This window comes from Amblyomma americanum, unplaced genomic scaffold (assembly GCF_052857255.1).
Source record: "Amblyomma americanum isolate KBUSLIRL-KWMA unplaced genomic scaffold, ASM5285725v1 scaffold_50, whole genome shotgun sequence".
In the NCBI taxonomy this organism is placed as follows: domain Eukaryota; kingdom Metazoa; phylum Arthropoda; class Arachnida; order Ixodida; family Ixodidae; genus Amblyomma; species Amblyomma americanum.
In genome coordinates this window covers 284,280-307,388 of record NW_027526522.1, presented here as the reverse complement: position 1 = coordinate 307,388, position 23,109 = coordinate 284,280, and the positions used below count along the sequence as shown (strand labels likewise).

Below are 23,109 nucleotides of genomic sequence, written 5' to 3'. Positions count from 1 at the left end.
TCGATCTAAAACGATGTATCCCGTTGTTTTGAGCCGGAATACAAGTTTTCCTCCAGTTCTGAGAGAAAAAGTTTACAGGTCTCGTCTACTCTTCGACGACTTGTAAAATCGATGTTCGTGAATCTCGCTAGTTTCGATCTAAAACGATGTATCCCGTTGTTTTGAGCTGGAATACAAGTTTTCCCGCAGTTCTGAGAGAAAAAGTTTACAGCTCTCTCTCGTCTACTCTTCGACGACTCTTAAAATCGATGCTCGTGAATTTTGCTAGCTTCTATCTAAAACGATTTATCTCGTTGTTTTGAGCCGGAATACAAGTTTTCGCGCAGTTCTGAGAGAAAAAGTTTACACCTTTCTCTCGTCTGCTCTTCGACGTCTCGTAAAATCGAAGTTCGTAAATCTCGGTAGTTTCGATCTAAAACGATGTATCCCGTTGTATTGGGCTGGAATACAAGTTTTCCCCGCAGTTCTGACGAGAAAAAGTTTACAGCTCTCTCTCGTCTACACTTCGTCGACTTGTAAAATCGGTGTTCGTGAATCTCGCTAGTTTCGATCTAAAATGATGTATCTCGTTGTTTTGAGCCGGAATACAAGTTTTCGCGCAGTTCTGAGAGAAAAAGTTTACAGCTTTCTCTCGTCTACTCTTCGACGACTTGTAAAATCTAATTGCGTAAATCTCGCTAGTTTCGATCTAAAACGATGTATTCCGTTGTTTTGAGCCGGAATACAAGTTTTCCTCCAGTTCTGAGAGAAAACGTTTACAGGTCTCGTATTTTCTTCGACGACTTGTAAAATCGATGTTCGTGAATTTCGCTAGTTTCAATCTAAAACGATGTATCCCGGTGTTTTCAGCCGGAATACAAGTTTTCGCGCAGTTCTGAGATAAAAAGTGTACAGCATTCTCTCGTCTACTCTTCGACGGCATGTAAAATCGATGTTCGTGAATCTCGCTAGTTTGGATTTAAAACGATGTATCCCATTGTTTTCAGCCGGAATTCAAGTTTTCGCACTGTTCTGAGAGAAAAAGTTTACACCTTTCTCTCATCTACTCTTCGACGACTTGAAACTCGATGCTCGTGAATTTTGCTAGTTTCTATCTAAAACGATGTATCCCGTTGTTTGGAGCCGGAATACAAGTTTTCGTGCAGTTCTAAGAGAAAAAGTTTATACCTTTCTCTCGTCTACTCTTCGACGACTAGTAAAATCGATGCTCGTGAATTTTGCTAGTTTCGATCTAAAACGATGTATCCCGTTATTTTGAGCCGGAATACAAGTTTTCGCGCAGTTCTGAGAGAAAAAGTTTACACCTTTCTCTCGTCTACTCTTACGACTTGTAAAATCGATGTTCGTGAATCTCGCTAGTTTCGATCTAAAACGATGTATCTCGTTGTTTTGAGCCGGAATACAAGTTTTCGCGCAGTTCTGAGAGAAAAAAGCTTACAGCTCTCTCTCGTCTACTCTTCGACGAGTTGTAAAATCGATGCTCGTGAATTTTGCTAGTTTCGATCTAAAACGATGTATCTCGTTGTTTGAGCCGGAATACAAGTTTTCGCGGAGTTCTGAGAGAAAAAGTTTACAGCTTTCTCTCCCCCAGTAGCACAAATGGGGCTCTGAACTGCGGGCCCTTGTGGGCCCGGCACGGGCTGCCCATAGGGGCCCGACGTGGGTTATGTGCGGGATTTGCAACTCGGCATCAGGGGGGACCCTCAAGGGCTGCCCAGTTGGCTTACTGCATAGCCCCACAAGGCTCCGCGCTGGATCCCCTTGGGCAGGCCCGTGCCGGGCCTCCGTGGGCTAGCCCGTGCCGGGCCTCTGTGGGCTAGCCCGTTGCCGGGCCACCGTGGGCTGGCCCGTGTCGGGCCTCCGTGGGCTAGCCCGTACTGGGCACCCGTGGGCAAGCCCGTACTGGGCCCCTGTGGTTTAGCCGCTCTGGTCCCAGTGGGCTTCTTAGGTGATACCTTGCGGGAAGTCAACAAAGGTAACCCATATAAAACCAAAAGCTGTATGCCTTTGGGCCCACCGACGCAATTAGACTTAAGGCCCACCTTGCCAACCCAGAGAGGCTTTCTTCACTTCATCAGTATTTTTTGTGTACATGTTACTACTGAAATTACAATGCAAGTAAGAATGCTTCTTATTTATTTATTTGTTTTTGCAAGACATTTTGGGCATTCTTGCATACAAAGCCCCAATTACTGGGGTGAAGGGTCCGCCCCTTCATCCGAACTTTTCGACCACCATCCCAGTCTCTCGCCCCCAGCACGAACGCAGCCACTCTGTTGTTGCCTTCCATGGTGGCTGTTGGGATTCTGCGCTGCATAGGAGATGTAAAAGTGAACAAATAAACACACACATCAAATTGATATTCAGTATGGTGGATAAAAATCACTTTCCAAAGTATTATAGTCACATCTTTCAGGAAATGCTTCAAAGCCGTATGCAATGCTACAATGTGCAATGCTTGAAATATCAGCAAATTTCGTTTGCTGTTAATATCCGTAACCATAATAAACATAAATATCCATAATAAGAATAACCGAAAGGTGCATGAGCCATTAAAAGAATATAGACACCTAAATTTATTGCGTGCTTTCTTCTGTCCAATGATGCGTTAGATAATAAAATACATGGATTACCAGGTGGTACTTGCCTACAACCCCGCTAAATAATTTATAATCGAATTTCTTCTCTCATGCTGTTTTGGTTTCATCGACCGAACGCCGACTGTCGTCGAGTTGATGTTTTGGTCACATGATGCAACTAGAAAAACTAATACAATCACTGATATGTAGCTTTAATTGACTACGACATTTAATCCAGCCTCTTCCAAGACCTGGAATGACAAAAATGACCTGTCGGCAATAATATAACCGATTTTTTATGCCTCATGTGAATTAAACACCATCTACATGTCACAGTCATCGTTCGACTGATGAAACCGAAACAGCGTCAAGAAGAAATTAAATTGCAGAAAAAACTGCACATTGCGCTAGTTGGTGTTGATCCATACAAAAGCGCAAACACACACGGACAATGTAAGAGACGAGACACACACAAACCAGCGCTGAACTTACTACAGATTTTTTATTAGGAAGAAGCACGTCATATATACACACACCAAAAAAACAGCGCACATGTGCGATGTCAACAAGACTCCTAGTGCTAGTAAAAGGCAAAAACCGCTTTAAAAAGCATGTGTGTATCTGCAGAACCGCTACCCACTATGTAGCATATTGAATTCTCGAAGCGATAATGTAACAGATGATGTACTCACGCACCCATTACTTTTTCTGATAATATGAAACGCCTCAGCTACTTCTCCAGTGCGCTGGTCAGAATGAGCGAACAAGACATCAGTATCGTAAAAAAAATGGCGCACGTTTGCACGTGAAACAATGCTTAGCTAGGTTAGTTTCTTTCCTAAAGAATTAGCGTGCTCCATGAGCCGCACGTTAACGCAGCGGCCAATTCGACCTATGTAGGTAAGGCCACAGGACTGAGGGATTTGATATGCTACGCCAGTCTTCTCTTCTACGCCATCTATTTTCATGATTTATGTTGCAAGCATTTCTTCTGCGCCCATCATGCTTTCTTTGAACTGCCGCCCCCACTCTCTAGCTTGTTATGTGCAGGGAACAGAACCTTTGCCCCATGCTTGCTTCCCACTCTTTTTAATCCGGTGCGATAGCGTGTGGACATATGGCATAACCCACTACCTTTCTTCTCCCTTCTTCCGAACTCTTTTCCAGCCCTGAGGTACTTGCAGACGATTTCAGCTCATGGAGGACTGTCTGCACTTGAAACGAGAACTGAGTCCCAGAAACCAGCTTACCTACATCTGTCTATTTGGGCTAAGAGACAGGACATCATTTTATGATAAGATTTCTTTACTGCCATGCCTAAGCATCCCGTAACGATGCCACTTTTTGCAAGCTTTGAATGAAAGGACCTGTAATTCGAAAGGGACTTTTCATTTCTAGGGGAATACTGCCAACAGACATGGTTTGGTTCGAAAGAGAATTTTAATTAAGGAACTGCAGGACTCTTTCTTGAAGGAATTCATGTGTGAACCTCAGCTCCAACCAATTACATGCAAAACTATGAACATTTGACACAAATTCGGGATTCACGGACCTAGCCAGCACCAGGTAATCATCCACATAACAGAAAATGCATATGCAATAACCGGCTAGATCAGTCTCAACTTTTATATCAACCCTGCTTAGATAAATGTTACTGAGAATGGGAGCTACCTTGGCACCTATGCACACACCCGATTTTTGCATATAAAGACGACCATCCCACTCAACAAACGTGTTACTCAGGTAGTAAGATAAGAGTTAAAGAAAGAATCCCATTGTGATTCCACACTCATTTTGGAACACGCATTCATCGCTCTCATCCGTAATACAATGCTGAACATACTGGATTAGTTCAAAGTGTGGAAGAGAATAAAACAAATCAACCACATCTACACTAAAACCATCACATAGTGCCCGCCTCTGATTTAAGAGGAAATCCGCTACTGCCTCAGAATTACAGTGGACGCCCAATAAACGAAACTCGGTTAAATGAAACTTACGGATAAACAAAATTAAGCAGGGTTACTTGGTTGGTTTCGTATATCTGCAGCAGTAAAATTCTTTGGATAATTGGAACACCACTAACGTGTTACCCTCGGCTAAACGGCACAAAAGTTAAAAATTTGGAATCCTCCCGAGCGTATTTGTGCTCGCATATGTCAACCATGAACAAATTCTTCGCAGCCAACGCTATAGCCGGGACAAGCCAATCCAGTAAGTCGCTTGATAATCTTGTTTTTGTTGTCGTTCTGCGTTAGGCCTACGTGCGACCGGTGTTGTCGGTGCGTCGATGTGATGGAAAGCGTTAAGAAGCGGCCGCACAAAGCGCTCTTGCTTGAAAAGAAGTTACAAATACTGCAGGAGCTTGAGCGAAGTTCCCTTTCAAGAACAGAAGTTGCGAAGAAGTTCGACATCCCGAAGTCGACGCTTTCGCAGATCATGAAAAACAAAGACGTCATTCAAGGAGCTGTCAAGTCTGGGATCTTCGCTTCCAACCGGATGCGTATGAGGACGACACCGTATGAAGAACTTGAAAAGGTTCTTTTTCTGTGGTTTAAGCGTGCGCGGAGTGCCAGTTTTTCCATAAGTGGACCAATTTTGGAGCAAAAGGCGCGGGAGATAGCCCTGCAAATGGGGTTGAGAATTCCTGCATCAGCGACGGATGGCTTAGCAGATTTAAAAAGCGCCATGGTCTAGTCTTCAAAACCATCTCAGGAGAAAGTAATGCAGTGAATAGAGAAGTCTGCGCTGACTGGCAACGCGGACGGCTGCAGGAGATTTTAAACAGCTATGAGCCACGAGACGTATTCAACGTCGACGAGATGGGCCTCTTCTACAAGGAGCTTCCATCGAAGACTCGCCTACAGAGGCGAAGCCTGTACAGGTGGGAAGCGCAGCAAAGAGCGCATTACCGTGCTGGTGGGCGCCAATATGGCAGGCGATGAAAAGTTAAAGCTGCTGGTGGTAGGAAAATCGAGACACCCACGTTGCTTCAAGGGCATTTGAAATCTACCTATGGCCTACACTGCAAATGGGAGAGCGTGGATGACAACAGCAATTTTCGAAAATTGGCTGCGGGAGGAGGACGCAAGGTTTACGAGACAGGGAAGGAAAGTTGTCTTCATCGTAGATAATTGCCCTGCCCATGGCCAGGTGGGAGGGCTGAAGTCCATCAGCCTTGAATTCCTCCCTGCCAATGCAACTGCTGTCATCCAACCAATGGACCAAGGAGTCATCCAGAACGTCAAGGTTCACTACCGCCGCCAACTGCTTCACCGCATGCTGCTTTGTGCTGACAGTGGAAAGGATTATGTCATTGACTTGCTGTCTGCTATCCACATATTGGCCCGTGCCTGGGAACAAGTTCAGGCAACAACAGTGCAAAAGTTCTTCCACCATGCAGGCTTCGAAGCACACGATCCAATAGCCCATGAAGTGGCAGGTACTGCTGATGAAGAAGCAGACACTATACTTAATCAAATAGTGCCCTCTGCCCCTTTCTCACGACAAGACTATGAGGACATAGATGCAAATGTATGCACCTGTCGCGAGGAAAGCATTGAAGAAATTATTGCAGAAGTGCAAGCCGAGGACCACTCTTCCTCCAGTGATGAGTGCGAGGACCCTGTGCCCAGTGCGGTGCCAGACAGCGCAGCTAGGAATGCAGTTGCACTTTTGCTACAGTACTTTGAACGTGAAGGGAGCGCAGAATTTTCGCAAAGCCTTTCAAATATGCACAGTTACTTTGTTAAAAAGCAACTGAAGAATGTAAAACAGACCACAACTGATTCCTTTTTTTCTTCACGCCCAGGTCAGTAAGGGCTGGTGCAGTGTAAATAAATATTTCTACATGAAATATGTGTGCTTTGCTTAAATGAAACTTCTGATAAATGGAACACTTTGAATCCCCTTCAAGTTCCGTTTAAGAGGAGTCCACTGTAGGTACGAGAAACGGATCCTTTACGCGAAGTGACGACAAATGTTTGCGAAGATAGACACAAACAACTGCCAAGAATTGTGCTCAGATACGCTTGCCCGGAAACGAACTTTAAGCTTGTGCATCTTAGCACTAAAGAAAATTTCTAGCACCGATACTGATGTCTTGTTCGCTCATTCTGACCAGCCCACTAGAGAAGTAGCTGAGGCGTTTCATATTATCAGAAAAAGTAATGGGTGCGTGAGTACATCATCTGTTATATTATCGCTTCGAGAAGTCAATATGCTACATAGTGGGTAGCGGTTCTGCAGATACACACATGCTTTTAAAGCGAGCGGTTTTTGCCTTTTACTAGCACTAGGAGTCTTGTTGACATCGCACATGTGCGCTGTTTTTCCGTGTGTATATATATGACGTGCTTCTTCCTAATAAAAAAAATCAGTTGTAAGATCAGTGCTGATTTGTGTGTCTCGTCTCTTGGTCCGTGTGTGTTGGCACTTTTGTACCACCACTATGCAATTAAATAATAAATTATTTATTGGTCGTACATGTATAGAATGTCTAACGCATGGTTTGAAAGAAAAAAACGCACAAGCAAAAATTTGGTACCTATAGTCCTTTATATTTTGATGGCTACTCAGTAATTGATAACGGAAGTGCTGAAAACCACACCAGGCAGATTGAAAGTAGCTTTTTCCTGCAATTAGATGGTGTGTTCACAAAGTGTCTATAACCTTCAGAAGATTCACATGTACTCACCAAAAATTGCGCTGTACAGCCGTAGGTTCTTAAATGCTTCTTTTTCGCCCCGCCTCTTCAATGTGTACATAAGGGCCACAGGAGTCTTCACTAGTCTTCATAATAAGTTTTGTAGCCTCATCAGCTGGCTCACTCCCAATGAGTGCTAGCTTTTTGATCTGAAATAGATTATACAGATTATACAAAGTGAACTATGCCATGAAAACCATACATTGAACCATTCATAAGACTCCCTCTTCGAGGAACCATGTGCAAGTCAACAAAAAATCAGAAGGATGTAGAACAGGACAATACAGAGGACTCAGAGACCTATGATCACAGTGGTGTGACTCAGCTTAATGATAACAGAATTCTCTGTTGTCTTCTAAATGCCCATCTTTGCATCATCATATTAACTTCCTTTTATGCACGACTCAATGGCATACACTTCCCAAACAATAAGACAAGGGGGAAAAAGTGAAGCCATTACTTTAAGGCCACCTTGAACCATGGCAAAATTGTAGTCTGGAGCTAAATGAGTGATGTAAGAACATAACCGTCAGCTGCCACTATGAACAGCAAGGCTAACGCTTGTGCTAATTTCTTGTAGTAGGCTAGATATTATATACAGCAAATTCTCTTTCAAATACACTTGTACAAAATGAAGCTTTCAGGTCTACAAATCCAAATGCAACATGAGGCAATTTCGAAGTCCCAACTTAATCTGAAGTGGACTCACCATATGTAGAGGGCTCAAATTAACCTACAGCTGAACAAAACACTATGCATCAAAATTATATTGAAAGGAATCAATACGTTGCCAGTAGTTCATAGGCACAATTGAAAGAAATGCCATATACCCAGTCGAAAAAAAACACCCGCCCGTTTCTGGTGTTTACACCAAACTGGCTTTTTTAGACACGGGTTCTGGTGTGACCGTGTCTGGTGTTCCGACCAGACCAGGATTTTCAGACACGGGTCCTGATGTGGCGTAGTGTGGTGTGCTTTAGTGTGTTCTGGTCTGGTTTTCTGTGCTGTGACCCGGTTGTCTAATACCGGCTCTGGTGTGGTTTCGTGTGGTGTTTCCTGGTGTGGTCGATGTACCATTCGATTTGGTGTGGTTGGTATACCGTAGAATGTCTTGATTGAGATGCTGTGAGTTTGGACATACTATCGTGAGAAAAATTAAGAGATCCCAGCGAATGCATGCCAAATGGTGTAAAACAGCAAGCACTACTGATGTCGAGTCAGGTGCACTAACATCCATCAATCTCGCTGCGCCGGCCTTGATGGCACAAGCATTTCATCAGATGGCACCTGCACGCAGTTAGGCATAGTATGGCACACAGTCGCAGCGTCATAATTTTCCACATGATTGTACACTGGAGCATGCACATAACCACATCATTTCTGTTCTTGCCGAAGAGCAAGCACGTATCGTAAAGAAAGAAAAAATGCTCACATTTGCACAAAAGCGTCCTTAGCTTCATTGGTAGACAAAATTGGCAGTATAGTCAAGATGGAGGCCCCAAGCATCATAGCGTGCGTCTTTTCTGGCAAAGTCGAATAGGTTGAATTTCCCTGATAGCAGCTTGACTCCAGCTGTGTAGCCACAATGCCTGAAGAACAACAGAACAAAATCACGAATTTGTGTGAAATACAGTATAATAATCACGGTGCAAAGACAACCAGCAAATACTGCTATTAAATTTAGCTCAGTGGTGCAATTATACAGTACACATTCAATACGACTCGCAATGCCTCTACAGTAAATCAACTGACTTCTGCTTTATAGTAAAACAATGCTACTCACATAAAGCAGCCCACTTGCATTAATTTGCTTGAAATCAGTATCTGGATGAGCAAGTATTTCACACTTTCATTCACACAGTACAATGATGAACATGGACAAGGGGGAAGACACCGAAAAACACTTTGAGGTCCCTCCTCCCTTGCCCCTGTTCATCATCATGCTGTGTGAATGAAAGTGTGAATTATTGCGTTGTGTTTTTCTTTTGTATTAATAGCTAACTGCATATATTTACAATACAGTTGGGTACGCCTGCATCATAATCTGAATTCATGTTTTGGCATTGCAGCTGATATTGAGCATGACAGTCCTTCCAACACAGTCAGGCTTTCTGAGACAATCAAGAGCACTCTAGCATCTTCGGTAATTTGATTCATTACCAGGCTCAGAGATACTAATACTTGGTAGCCTAGAGAAATAAATTGATATGGAAATTCTACTGCTGCAGAAAACAAAAATAAGAGAAATTAAGGAATTACAGCAATGATTACAAGATGCCCATAAAGATGGGCACAAAAAGGAGACAAGATATAGTTCGACTAAAAAAAATATCTGATGCGAGTATATTTCAGGGTGACAAAATTCATGTATTGAGACTTTATGCGCACAGGGTGCAGAACTGTAAAGCACTGCATGGCTGGCTGCATCTATTTAGAAGACCATTCCTCTTAATTTCTTCCAAAAAAGTGGCAGCAAATCATAAAAAGCCGACTGCGCAAATTTATTTTCAGCTGAATGCTACATACAAAATGACAAGGGTGGAATGGTAATGATTCGAAAGGAAATCTTAAACAAGATGCGTTGAACTCTGGCACTGGTAAAACCCCAACAGAAGCGCAAAAAAAAGCTGCCAGATTATTTTTCCTGCTGAATGTATTAAAACCAAAGCTGCCTGAGCGCACGAGTTTTGTTTAGGTATAGCTTGCTATGCACATCCTGAGCCTCTGGTGCAGTTGACTGCAGAGTACCTGCAGACACTAGCACACATACAAAACCCACACTAGATTCTGCGTACTGTGCATTGCCCACTATAGTGCCTAGCACGCCCTGTCTTCCAGTGAGATGCACTTCTTTTGGTGCATCCAAGCATTAAGGTTCCAGTTATAAAAAATGTCTGAGTTGATTATGAGTTAAGTGAATAAGCTTAACAAGTTGACTGGCTCTAAGCAGGCAGATCACTTGCAAGATCCGCTTCTCACAGCAAGGCAGAAAACAATAATGGCTTCAGGACACTGTAGTGCAGGGCTCCAAATTAGTTTAGACCAAGTGGGGTTCGTTAAGCTTCGCTGACATTGTATGGCAGACCGGCACCTTTTCCAAAGTAGCAATGTTTACTGCCACACATATACGTAACTCACTAGTCGCATGATTCCTCCGAACATGTATGCAACAAAATATTGCAACCACTTCGAGCCATCTCTACAGGCCCCGCTGGGCCGTCCCAGCTAAGTGTGAAAAAAAGTGGCTAAGATAGGCTTTGTCATATTCAATGCTACAAACTATTTTTACAAAGCATGCAGCAAAGCTAGCAAAAGAGTGCTCAAGCACACCTATGCTTGAGTAAAAAGTTGCCAAAATCTTTTTACATGTAAAATGAAGTAGCCGAAGTTAGAACGTGACTTGTAAAACTGTATGCATAGCAGCTAGACAAGAGAGCAGAGAAGGTAAGGGCAAACAGGGGTTCATTATGGGCTACATGATGGACTCTAACAGTCACTTCCATCATGGCATCTGACAGTTAAACAATAGGCCAGCTAGCATTCAATTCAAGCTTATTTTCATGCAAAATGCTTTCAGTGATGGCTACAAGTTATAACATACAAACTTTCGTTGTTAAGTAGAGGCAACCAGAGGATTCATGATGGCAAATGTGGCGGCACCCACGTATGCCTATACGGAATCAGCATCACTTAGGCCTCAGTAGCTAAAATCCAAGCTTCAGGGCAAATGACTGCTAAGTACCGTTCATCTTCTGTTTCCATGGCATGAGAAGTACATATTCACTAAAAGTTGTTCATTATGAGTAATTTCACTGATTATGCACTGCCGCACTGAACATAGAGCCTAGGCTTTTAAGCTGCTTTTATCCTCACACGAGCTAACTGAACCCATCAATTAACCTCCTGTAAATAAACTTTCACATGAAGACATCTACAATTATTTGATCACGTCTTGTATGTCTGGCATTATCCTTTGTTTGGCGCTTTCATATTATAAACCACTAACAAACCTGAGTCGTAATTCTCACATACACTGATGGAGTGAGTATATGCCCCTGAGATAAATCCAGCTACAGCTAGCAATTACCTCTCAGTGCATCCATTTTTCACACTACAGCGCACAAAAATACACGAACGAAGAGGATAGACACCACGGACACCGGACATAATTTTTGTGCGCTGGAATGATGTCTCATAATTCTTCCGAGAACCGACTATCCCAGCCCTCTATTCTGAGCCTTGTGGAGAACCTTTTCCTTGCCTTCCGCTGTCACCTCCTGAGCACTTGCCACTGGAACTGCATAGTACAACTGCTTCTGTTGACCAGATGGGAATGGCAGTTCTCTTGTGAAATACTGTATCCATTGGGATTCCCTTCACGGTGTCATACATTGCCTTCTCTACCTTGAATTCAGATGCACCTAAAGGAAAAAGAACACGCATATAAAAATTCTTAGCCATATTTGCAGCCAGGAATATGATAATAATTGTATTTGTATGCTTCACAGCAACAACAGCAGTATGCTTTAACGCCTGTTGAAACAAGAAAGTAGAAACCATTTCGTTTATTACCAACACAAGACTTGCACCTTGATGTTGATGGTGTGATGCAATAGTGGTGAGTTCTGATAGGAGTGTGAAGTACAAAAGGCAACTGCTTGCTTCGAATTTTAGAACATGCAACTTTAACTGCACAATTATTGAAAAGGAATTGACTTCATCCTTGAAAATCGCAGATTAGTGTGTGTGGTAGCAAATACTGAAAATAAAAATAGTAGGAGCACTGCCAGTGTTTAAATCAACACGCAGTGACTGGTTTGGTTTATATGGGTTTAACGTCCCAAAGCGACTCAGGCTATGAGAGACACCGTAATGAAGGGCTCCAGAAGTATCGACCACCTGGGGTTCTTTAGAGTGCTCTGACACCGCACAGTACACGGGCCTCAAGAATTTCGCCTTCATCGAAATTTGACCGCTGTGGCCGGGATTGAATTCGCGTCTTTCGGGCCAGCAGCCGAGTGCCATAACCACTCAGCCACCGCGGCGGCTTCGCAGTGACTGCTAAGAGCAATTTTCAAATTGCAGTTCTTGCCCATGCCCTTGTCAAGCAAGGCACTAATGCCGGTTGACCTGCAGTAAATCTAATGTATCCTCAACATGCTGCCTAGTTAGCAAAGTTCTTGTAGTCAAAATTGAACGAAACATTACTTATTTTTTCAGCTAGAAGCGCATGAACTATTGAGTCCAAGGCAAACAACTTAGTGCCTTAGAATAGTGTTCAACGAGGGGCCCACACGCAGACACTTGACTTGCCACTGTTTCCTTATACAAAGTAATACAGGAGTGCATGGCCTGTGCTGTTCATGGTAAGAAATACAAAATATAAATAGAAACAAAACTGAAGTGCAAAGAAAAATTAGAGACAAGTTCTGTCATTACACCTTATGTGACACTAGAGAGTACATATTCATAAAGAAGTAGTAAAATGGTCATTTTGAAATTTTGCACAATCATGAAATTGTCATGAGCACAGTCATTATGCCTTTTCTTCACACAAAAGGTTTCCAGCGGCTCCAGTGCACTTCAGTTTCTTTTTAGTACAGTGCCTTTAAAAGACAGAAATTGGTCAAGGGCCACAAAATGGTAATAACTGTGTATCACCATTTTCATATCTATGCTTCATTACTTTTTAACACAACCTCCAATATGACCCACATGATTTGCTGCAGGAGCAGGATTCCAGTGTGCACCACTCACATTCAATGAAGGACCTGGCTGCCTTTTCCAAGTGTTATACTAATTTTCACAATGAAAGTGCCGTTGAGCGAGTTTGACAGCAAGCAAAAACATGATTTGAACCTAATAGCATAAGGAAATTTTAAAGTGGTCCGTAACATTATGCTTGTAACAAGACAACTTCAGGTGTAAATACTCATCAAAGTTGCCATCAGATCTCAGCTTTGGTGTGCTCATAAAGGGAAGGTGGGGTGCTTAGTTATAATGACCAATTGTCACGGCTGGTACATTGTGCTACCTACTTCAATGATGAAGGATGTGACAAACTATCCTCCAAAATCTGACATCTGGCATAAAGGCTGAAAAGCAAACGAAAATGAAGGACCACTAAGACCTGAAATTATTTCCTACTTGAACAGTTATGCACATCATAAAGAAAGCTGACAAACGGCACGAAGTTATACTGGTATTTTGGTCTCAGATGCTCGCTCATTTGAGCCTCAGTATCCTAACTAAAGCAATAAAAAAGACATGACTGTTGAAGGCATCATAAGCTCCTGTAAAGCTCATCAGCAGTGAGAAAAACAAATTCTAACCTTCATAATAATATAAAAGCCAACCAATGAGGCCACTCTGTCAGTCACCAACTAAGAGACAATGTACAAGCTATACACTGTAAATGCACAAACTCTACATGAGAGCAAAGCATGCCCTGCACTTGTGAAACAAATTTGTGTCAATGTAAGATTCTTGGCAACAGTAGGCATCACCATTAATGGCATGTGCTAAAAAGGAAGAGGGCACCTTAATGATGTTGTACAATTTAGAATTCAGCCTTTCAGTAAACTATAATTTGTCTAGTACCATGAGCACCGTCGGAGGAGAAGGCAAAAATGAAAGGAAAGCGGCCAGCTGTCATGAGGCCTGCCACAAAAAAACACTGAACTGAAGCGGTGCACAAACAAAAAAGAAGGAATGCACTATGCGATTACAGAACACAAAATAACACAGCAAAACAGGGCCCAACCAATGAATGAAAAGAGAACAACAAAAAGAAGGTAAGCAGTATTGAACACTGCTGCCTCTGCAAATTGAGAGCAGTGAAATAGAAAACACCTAAAAAATAAGTTTCAAGGACTATAAAAATGCAACTTTGGTCACATATTTTTTTAAACGCTGCATTAGACATTAGAATACACGAATCCCCAAATGGTATTTGCCTATCATTAAATAATTTATAATTCCATTTCCTTCTCTGATGTTGTTTAGGCTTGATCAGCCAAATGATGGCTGTGATGCCTAGTTGGCCTTTAGGTCTGCTGAGGCATGGAAAAGGCTACAATATAAATGTTGATATGAAGTTCTAATTCACTACAACACCTAAAACAGCCTGTTTCAAAAGCTGGAATGACAACAAATGCCATAGCAGCAGTTATATTACCAGTTTTCTTGCTTTTGCCATGACCTGAAAACCAACTACACGTCGCAGCCATCGTTCGGTTGATAATACTGAAACAACAAAGAGAAAGACAATTATAAATTATTTACCAGTCATAGAGCAAATATCACGGGGCGGTCCATGTACAGGTGCGGACAGAAGTAAACAGAGCGTGCCACACAAGAACTGCGTGTCAGCGCCGCCTAGCCAAACCAGACGAGAGCTGGAAATCGCCACGCGCATGTGCAGGCCCGCTTCCGGCGCGACCCTCTCAATGCTCCGCTTGCCTCGCATTCGTCCGGCGTCTGTGTCGTGCTGATGATGATCATGATTGGATGGTCGTGCTCTGTGTAGCTAGCGAACATTTCGGAAAACAAAGACCGCTGTCTTGATAAGGCAAATTGCGCGGGGACAGCTCTACCATTAAGCCGCTTCGTTTGAGACAGCAGGAGGCATGTTTGCGCCGCAAACAACCCGCATGTTTCGAACTTTTGCTGCCGCTGGGACTCTGCTGCGTCTCACTCGCAAGCAAACGCGCTCGAAACACTCGGCATACTGCCGCAGTTTTGTGTTAATTTTCTACAGTTATCACTGATGATTCGCCTTGTTCCTACCAGGCGCTGACGCAGCGCTAGTGTATGCACCCTGCCTGTCTCCCCCGAAACAAACTGCCCCTATAATGGATCCTGCTCTTATCACCACTGAGACAGTGCACTGCGTATCGCGCTGTCATGTGCGAAGCAGAGCTCATGGTAATCACTTTGCATGCACCTTTGGATCTTAGGATGACTACAAGCACCCGCTGTCTCACCCACATGAATGCCGCGGCAGCAGTGCGTCACTGTTGTGTGCCCCGCGTGCGAAATTCGGCATGTAAGTATCCGTGATCGCCCACTAATCAGAGTATAAGCCACGACAGAACCCAGCAAGTGATCCAAACTCTTCTGTACGAGCTGTATTACTTCACAGCTACCGTTTACATATTGACATTGGTCTGTTTGAGAATATAGGTGTGAACACCCAACAGCTGCATCCAGCACATTTGGAAGCAGTCACTATCCTTGAGACGCTGGATCGCGCTGCAAAAAGCGCCAAGAGCGGCGGTTTCATTTCCTTTTAAGCTGACCTCCTAGGCGAGGTTCCAATGCAGGAGCACTGTGGTGCAGTACAGACACACAGGGCACATGCTTTGCCGCTCCGTCGGTTCCTCGTAGGAGCAAGCCGAAAATGAACGGTAACTGTATAAAAAATCCCGAAACTGCGGTGGTGGATCGAGTGCTTTTGAGTTTATTTGGTCTATAGCGAGATGGAAATGAATCCCAGAAGCAACTAAAGTTCGAAGGACGCGCGCTATTTGCAATGGAAACGCGCCACAGCTGTCACAGATGAAACGACATAATGATAGCGTCGCCCCCGCGGGATTTTTGGCTTCAAGGCAGCGGTCTGTGCGCTCCGAAATGCCCGCTCGCTACTAAGGGCGCAACCATCTGATCATAACCATCATCAGCGTGACCCTGACTATGGCCGAATGAGAGGCGAGCGGAGCAATGAGAGTTGCGCTGGTAGGGGGCCTGCATATGCGTGTCGCGATTTTGAGCTTACGTGTGGTTTTGCTAGGCGGCGCTGAAAAGCAGTTCTTTCTTGTGCGGCGCGCTTCGTTTACTTCTGTCCGCACCTGCACATTAATGTCTAAGGCACTTGAAAAAAGACGCAAGCAAACATCTGCTTTCCATAGTATATGCAGTTTCTTTCAAGCTTTGTTGAACTATGATATCAGGTAGCATGCCGAAAGGCTGAATCAAACAGGTCACTACAAGCTCCTAATTTCCTGTAAGTGTAACAGAGCAAGTATATTCACTGAACTTGCACAGTGTCATCACCAAGCAAGTGAAATGGCAAAAAAAAAATCAGAACTGACCAAGATAATCACAGAGGTAACAATTTATGGTGAACATTCACCTTTTTTCATTTAGCACTTTTAGCTTTTTTGTGCACAGGCTATAATTCAACAGACCTTGAAGTAGTTTGCAGTAGACGGTGCTTATTTTCCACTCAGATCTAGAGGCAGTAAAAATATTGCAACTACAGTGAAAAGTTCATTTAACAGTACCTCTTGCTGGACTAGTTGGTGTAACATTATGTAACAAAAGTAAAAACAGCGCTAATGTTTACATGAACAACACAGAAAGAACAGACAGGACGGGCGCTGTCCTGTCTTCTTTCTGTGTGGTTTGTGTAAAAATTAGCGCTGTTTTTACTTTCGTTATACAGTGAGAGGCCACAGATGAGAAGCTGCCAAGCTTCAAGTCCAATTAATGTTTCTCATCTTTGAGGTGCATTCATAGCTGCACTATATAACACCATTCATATTCTTTTCATCAAGTGAAATAAAACGTATTTGCTGGACCAGTCTCTGAGGAGTGCCATCTGACACCGGCATTACTGCAGAAGCTTGACATGGTTATCCTTCTACTATGAGTGTCTATGAGGAGTGCCATGGGAGATGGATACTAGAGGAAAAAAGAATAAAAGCATTGTTCTCATGCTGTAATATCACCTTAGAATGCTGCCCTGTAGCCCATTACTTCATATTGGCATTTCTTAAAGCCTGGCTGCATTGAAGGGGGTCTCTAGTGACTCGAGAACGGGTGGGGAGGGAACTAGAGGGAGAGAGAGAAAGCGGCTGAGCTGAGGCTATGCCATTGTGCTCGCTGTTGCTTTGTAGCCTTGGAGTTGAGCAGCCAGCTCTGGACTCAATCGTGGTATGAGGGTGCGGGTTTCCCTTTTTCTTCCACCCTGTGTGTTGTGCTGTCAACGTTGCATTTTTTGCGTCTTGGCTATAAGAAAACGTGTTAATGATTCTTGCTAAAAATCACCACGAAATTTTAGAAATGACAGGAGAAATGTTCCAACCACCACTAACAAGAAAAAGAAAATTGGTTGATTGCTTCGGATTCATACGCTCCTTATAAGCATTCTAGTACAGGAAGTCTCAGATTCCTCGCTAGTTCTGTAAGGGTTCCGAGGCCAGCCGAGACACCCCTGTATATAAGCACTGCTTCTTTCTGAGCATGAAACTGGCACTATCTGATGATGACCTATTGAGAAGAGACACACACGTTATTTTGAATAGGGGAATGCCAATACATGCCATCAACGTTCTGGTCCAAAGCAGACATTGCAACACACTGATCTCAATGCAGAGGTGAAAAAAAACAGATCTGAGAAAACTCGACACATACTTGTGCTCTGCAATGTATGCTGAACAGGCACAGACAAGAACAGCCCCAAATCTCGACAGTGGAGACATCTTCTCCGATGAAGCTCTTTTCAGACCTCTTCATTACTGAAGAGAAGGCACTTCACCTGCATAACATAATTTCCAGCTGTGTATTTTGCACCCACAATTCCTGGCACTTCCTGATAATTTTTTGTATTGCTGGCATTTCACACAACCACAAGAAAATGTTTAAACAGCCAAACTTCAAATACATAACGCCACTTGCCCACACTAGTTTTTATGATCAGCTCTGTACTACTTAGGTTATTCAAAACAACTTAATTTGAAAGGGTTACAAAGCGCTCTTTTTCTATGGCTACTTCTTCGTCATCATTTAGCAATGACTTTTATTCACGGCCGCCAGCAACTAAAAGAACTTTACAGCTGCAGGCAACGGTACCAATGTTACAAAAGTGATCGAGCAGGCAGCTACCTGTTGTGGTATCGCAGTGACACGTCGCTTCAATTCACTCAGTCGCTTGCATGCCTTGACGCGTCACACCCCTCCCACTCTGAGCTTGACAGCTCGTGTAATCGGCTCGTAGAGGTGTGTTCTAACCTTAAGACGCCACATCAGATTACTATAAAGACGCACATACGCGTAGCGAATAACAGAACGCTAAACAGACCGAGCGGCGCACGCTATCGGCAGTTCGCAACGGGCCGATACTGGCGTCAAAAACACGCGTGCAGGCAGTGCACGATCACGCCCCACGTCGAATAATGAACAGGAAGTCGGGCAACCACCTTAACGAAAGCCCAAAACATATTCACGCGCCTTGCTGGGCGGTATACAATTGCCACATTTACATTTAGGACTCCTACGTGTGCCTGCCATTCAGCAAACGCATCTATCATACACCTCGGCGCTCGCGTCGCAACGCATACACTGTGAACACTGACGGACCAGCAATTTGATGATTCGATGTGGAATGCACTTTGCTGCCGCGGAAACAACCAGTAACTCACGCGCAATGCCGAAGGGAAACGAACAGGACAGAGCTGACGAGCCTCGTCCCTTCCGCTCCTTCTCGCCTTTGCGCTCGCTCGTTTATTTTCGCGGTCACAAATTGCACGCACTCTTGCGCTACAATATGGGTCTCACCTGGAAACGAAGACTCTACGAATTCCAGTAACCGCTTTCTTCTCTTGCTTTGCGGCTGCTATGGTTGAAGTCGAACGTGTTGTGGAAACGAGGACTCGACGCATTCCAGTAACCGCTTTCTTCTCTTGCTTCGCGGTTGCTACGGTTGAAGCCGAACGTGTTGTCAATATGAAACGGCTCCATGCTTCTCGGCGTGGTCACTTTTCACAAAGTACGCGAACGGCTGCATTGCTGACACGCGGCGCAAGCTACTATAAGCAAAAAATCCAAACGGAAGTTTGAAGGAACGATTTTGAAATCAGACACAAACAGCACACGAACAGCAGCAGCACGGAGCACGGCACGGCGCGGCGTAAGGCCTAGCCGGATATCACTCTGGAAATGCACCGAGGGAGAGGAGGGGAAGAGGGTGTGCTGCGTCCTGCCACGTGACCTGGCAGCAGCGCGCTGGATTTGAACGGCGTTGGGAAGCACGCTAGGCGCTGGCGCGTGGCTATTAGCGTGGCGTCATGGTAAATATATACTGCAAACTGTTAAAAAATTGCAGCTAGACTAAGGCGCTCCGCGCCTCCGTGCATCATTGCCGTGCAGTTTTCATGTCAAAAGCAAGCGACAATGTTTCAGCTCCTTGCAGAACAACTTTACAAATTGTTTTCTTAGCTTTTCTCTTTTCTTTCTGGTCTTTTGCCGACCGGATTAAAGAGCTTTCACTGCATATTTTTTAGCACAGCACTAAGTTTCTCGTAAACCACATTTCGCTTTATGCCACAAAGATATGATCTGCAGAACAAGTCTGCTTTACTCAACTTCAAAAAAAAAGGTTAATCTCAAAGGTGCTATTGTAGATTTCAACAAAATGTGTATTACTGCAAAATCTCATTAAATCGAACACCAAGGAACCATAAAAAGTTCAAATTATCAAATGACCACCAACAAAACTGACAAGAACCATTTGTACCAGGGTATAGGTCGGAAGAGGGCACCGCCTCAGTTAATGCTGGCAGCCGCAATTCGTCTACCTATATCCTATATGCTTTGCCATTTTGAAGCGCATATAACTTAAATTACATGCTTAATTGCATATTCTATGAGAATATATTTAGCTTGAAGGCGGGAATGCAAGCTATTTGCCCACATTCGTCTGGCTTCATCAACGTGCTGAGTGGCAGCCCATATACTGAGCATATATATATATATATATATATATATATATATATATATATATATATATGCCTGCACTTCACCCATGCGCCCATGCTCCATCGCTGTGGTACCCATGCAAGGATATGCAGCCAGGCTAATGTAAGTGGAACTACATGTCCATAGGTGTCGCCGGGCAACGATCGGTAACATTACGCGTGATGTTTCTGCACCGCAAACACCAGAATAATCGACGCAGGACTTACGAAGGCTACAAGCTGAAATATACTCCTGCTTCCACACACAGTGTCGTCAGAGTGATGCACGGCAAGCCCCCATCACGGTTGCCCGCAATTCACCGTCGTATAGCCCAGGTTCACGCACACACATTTTGCCACTGCCTAGTCCACACATAGCCCTTTTCTACCAGATATGTAGGGAATGTGTGGGAATGGCTGATATAGGCACATGCGCCGTCCACGTATTTTCTACGCAGTGCCTTTGTAGGCTGTAGGCGGGAAATATTGTATGTTTGCCCACACGCAGCTAGCCTCCTTGGATCCTTGAGGGTGCTGCAGGGGCCGCCTCTATTGGGTTTGCCCGCACTTCACCATTATGTAACCCCATATTTTATGCAGCCCATGCTTAGCCCTTCCATACCCTGGTTAGGATAAAGGCGGGGAAGATGCGGAAATGACAAAACGTGCCCACGCCTAGCCCATGCGGGACCAACGTAGGCGTTGCTCAGACAGCCCAAACTGCATGCCTACAACGCTTCGCCGCTGTGCAGCCCAAAGTTTAGCCCCTGTATTTTCCACACAGGACCCATGTAGGCCGAAGGCGGGAATACTATCTCTCTGCCCACACAAAACCACCGTGGCTCCCTCAAGGCGCTGCACGGGCAGCCCAAGAGGGGCTGCCCCCACTGAACCATGATAGAGCCCGCACTGTTGCCCGCATGTATCTGTGGTGGCATGCATACAGCCCATACTTAGCCCTTTCATACCCTGTTTAGGATAGAGGCGCGGGGAATGTGCGGAAATGACAAATGTGCCCACGCCTAGCCCATGCGGGACCAATGTAGGCGTTGCTCAGACAGCCCAAAGTGCATGCCTACAACGCTTCGCCGCTGTGCAGCCCAAAGTTTAGCCCCTGTATTTTCCACACAGGACCCATGTAGGGCGAAGGCGGGAATACTATCTCTCAGCCCACACAAAACCACCGTGGCTCCCTCAAGGCGCTGCAGGGGCAGCCCCAAGAGGGGCTGCCCACACTTCGCCATGATAGAGCCCGCACTGTTGCCCGCATGTTTCTGTGGTAGGACCCAGGTGGGCTGGCCGCTCTTTTTAAGCCCATGCGTAGCTGACGAGGGGCCCACTCAGGCATAAAATGGGCAACCCCAAACTTTTTTGCCAGCATTGAGCCCACGAGGGACCCATGTAGGTTTATTGCGGGCAGCCACCAGCCCTCATTGCCCATGTCGGGCCCGCATGGGCCCGCCACCTTGTGCTACTGGGGTCGTCTACTCTTCGACGACTTGTAAAATCTAATTGCGTAAATCTCGCTAGTTTCAATCTAAAACGAATATATTCCGCTGTTTTGAGCCGGAATACAAGTTTTCCTCCAGTTCTGAGAGAAAACGTTTACAGGTCTCGTCTTTTCTTCGACGACTTGTAAAATCGATGTTCGTGAATCTCGCTAGTTTCAATCTAAAACGATGTATTCCGGTGTTTTGAGCCGGAATACAAGTTTTCGCGCAGTTCTGAGATAAAAAGTTTACAGCATTCTCTCGTCCACTCTTCGACGACATGCAAAATCGATGTTCGTGAATCTCGCTAGTTTCGATTTAAAACGATGTATCCCATTGTTTTCAGCCGGAATTCAAGTTTTCGCACTGTTCTGAGAGAAAAAGTTTACACCATTCTCTCGTCTAATCTTCGACGACTTGAAAACTCGATGCTCGTGAATTTTGCTAGTTTCTATCTAAAACGACGTATCCCGTTGTTTGGAGCCGGAATACAAGTTTTCGTGCAGTTCTGAGAGAAAAAGTTTACACCTTTCTCTCGTCTACTCTTCAACGACTTGTAAACTCGATGCTCGTGAATTTTGCTAGTTTCGATTTAAAACGATGTATCCCGTTGTTTGGAGCCGGAATACAAGTTTTCGTGCAGTTCTAAGAGAAAAAGTTTATACCTTTCTCTCGTCTACTCTTCGACGACTAGTAAAATCGATGCTCGTGAATTTTGCTTGTTTCGATCTAAAACGATGTATCCCGTTATTTTGAGCCGGAATACAAGTTTTCCTCCAGTTCTGAGAGAAAAAGTTTACAGGTCTCGTCTACTCTTCGACGACTTGTAAAATCGATGTTCGTGAATCTCGCTAGTTTCGATCTAAAACGATGTATCCCGTTGTTTTGAGCTGGAATACAAGTTTTCCCGCAGTTCTGAGAGAAAAAGTTTACAGGTCTCGTCTACTCTTCGACGACTTGTAAAATCGATGTTCGTGAATCTCGCTAGTTTCGATCTAAAACGATGTATCCCGTTGTTTTGAGCTGGAATACAAGTTTTCCCGCAGTTCTGAGAGAAAAAGTTTACAGCTCTCTCTCGTCTACTCTTCGACGACTCTTAAAATCGATGCTCGTGAATTTTGCTAGCTTCTATCTAAAACGATTTATCTCGTTGTTTTGAGCCGGAATACAAGTTTTCGCGCAGTTCTGAGAGAAAAAGTTTACACCTTTCTCTCGTCTGCTCTTCGACGTCTCATAAAATCGAAGTTCGTAAATCTCGGTAGTTTCGATCTAAAACGATGTATCCCGTTGTTTGGAGCCGGAATACAAGTTTTCGTGCAGTTCTAAGAGAAAAAGTTTATACCTTTCTCTCGTCTACTCTTCGACGACTAGTAAAATCGATGCTCGTGAATTTTGCTAGTTTCGATCTAAAACGATGTATCCCGTTATTTTGAGCCGGAATACAAGTTTTCGCGCAGTTCTGAGAGAAAAAGTTTACACCTTTCTCTCGTCTACTCTTCAACGACTTGTAAACTCGATGCTCGTGAATTTTGCTAGTTTCGATCTAAAACGATGTATCCCGTTGTTTTGAGCCGGAATACAAGTTTTCGTGCAGTTCT

The 23,109-nt window shown here is 44.2% G+C and overlaps 1 protein-coding gene across 3 annotated transcripts; it reads right to left on the bottom strand.

Moving 5' to 3' along the window:
• Positions 1-2,119: 2,119 nt before the first annotated feature.
• LOC144112088 (uncharacterized) lies at positions 2,120-19,225 on the bottom strand. 3 transcript variants are annotated; one of them, XR_013310192.1, is made up of 6 exons: positions 18,844-19,225; positions 14,462-14,529; positions 11,535-11,705; positions 8,717-8,873; positions 7,276-7,433; positions 2,120-2,311 (listed from the first exon to the last, which is right to left on the bottom strand). XR_013310192.1 is itself a non-coding variant. In XM_077645161.1 (6 exons), exons 2-6 carry the CDS (start codon positions 17,766-17,768, stop codon positions 2,215-2,217), a joined length of 561 nt encoding a protein of 186 aa, XP_077501287.1. In that variant the 5' UTR covers positions 17,769-17,824; positions 18,844-19,225; the 3' UTR covers positions 2,120-2,214. The 3 variants fall into 3 exon arrangements, 2 of the variants coding, with proteins under 2 accessions (XP_077501287.1, XP_077501286.1); XM_077645161.1 differs by lacking the exon at positions 7,276-7,433 and adding an exon at positions 17,701-17,824; XM_077645160.1 differs by lacking the exon at positions 7,276-7,433.
• Between the last annotated feature and the right edge of the window lie 3,884 nt (positions 19,226-23,109).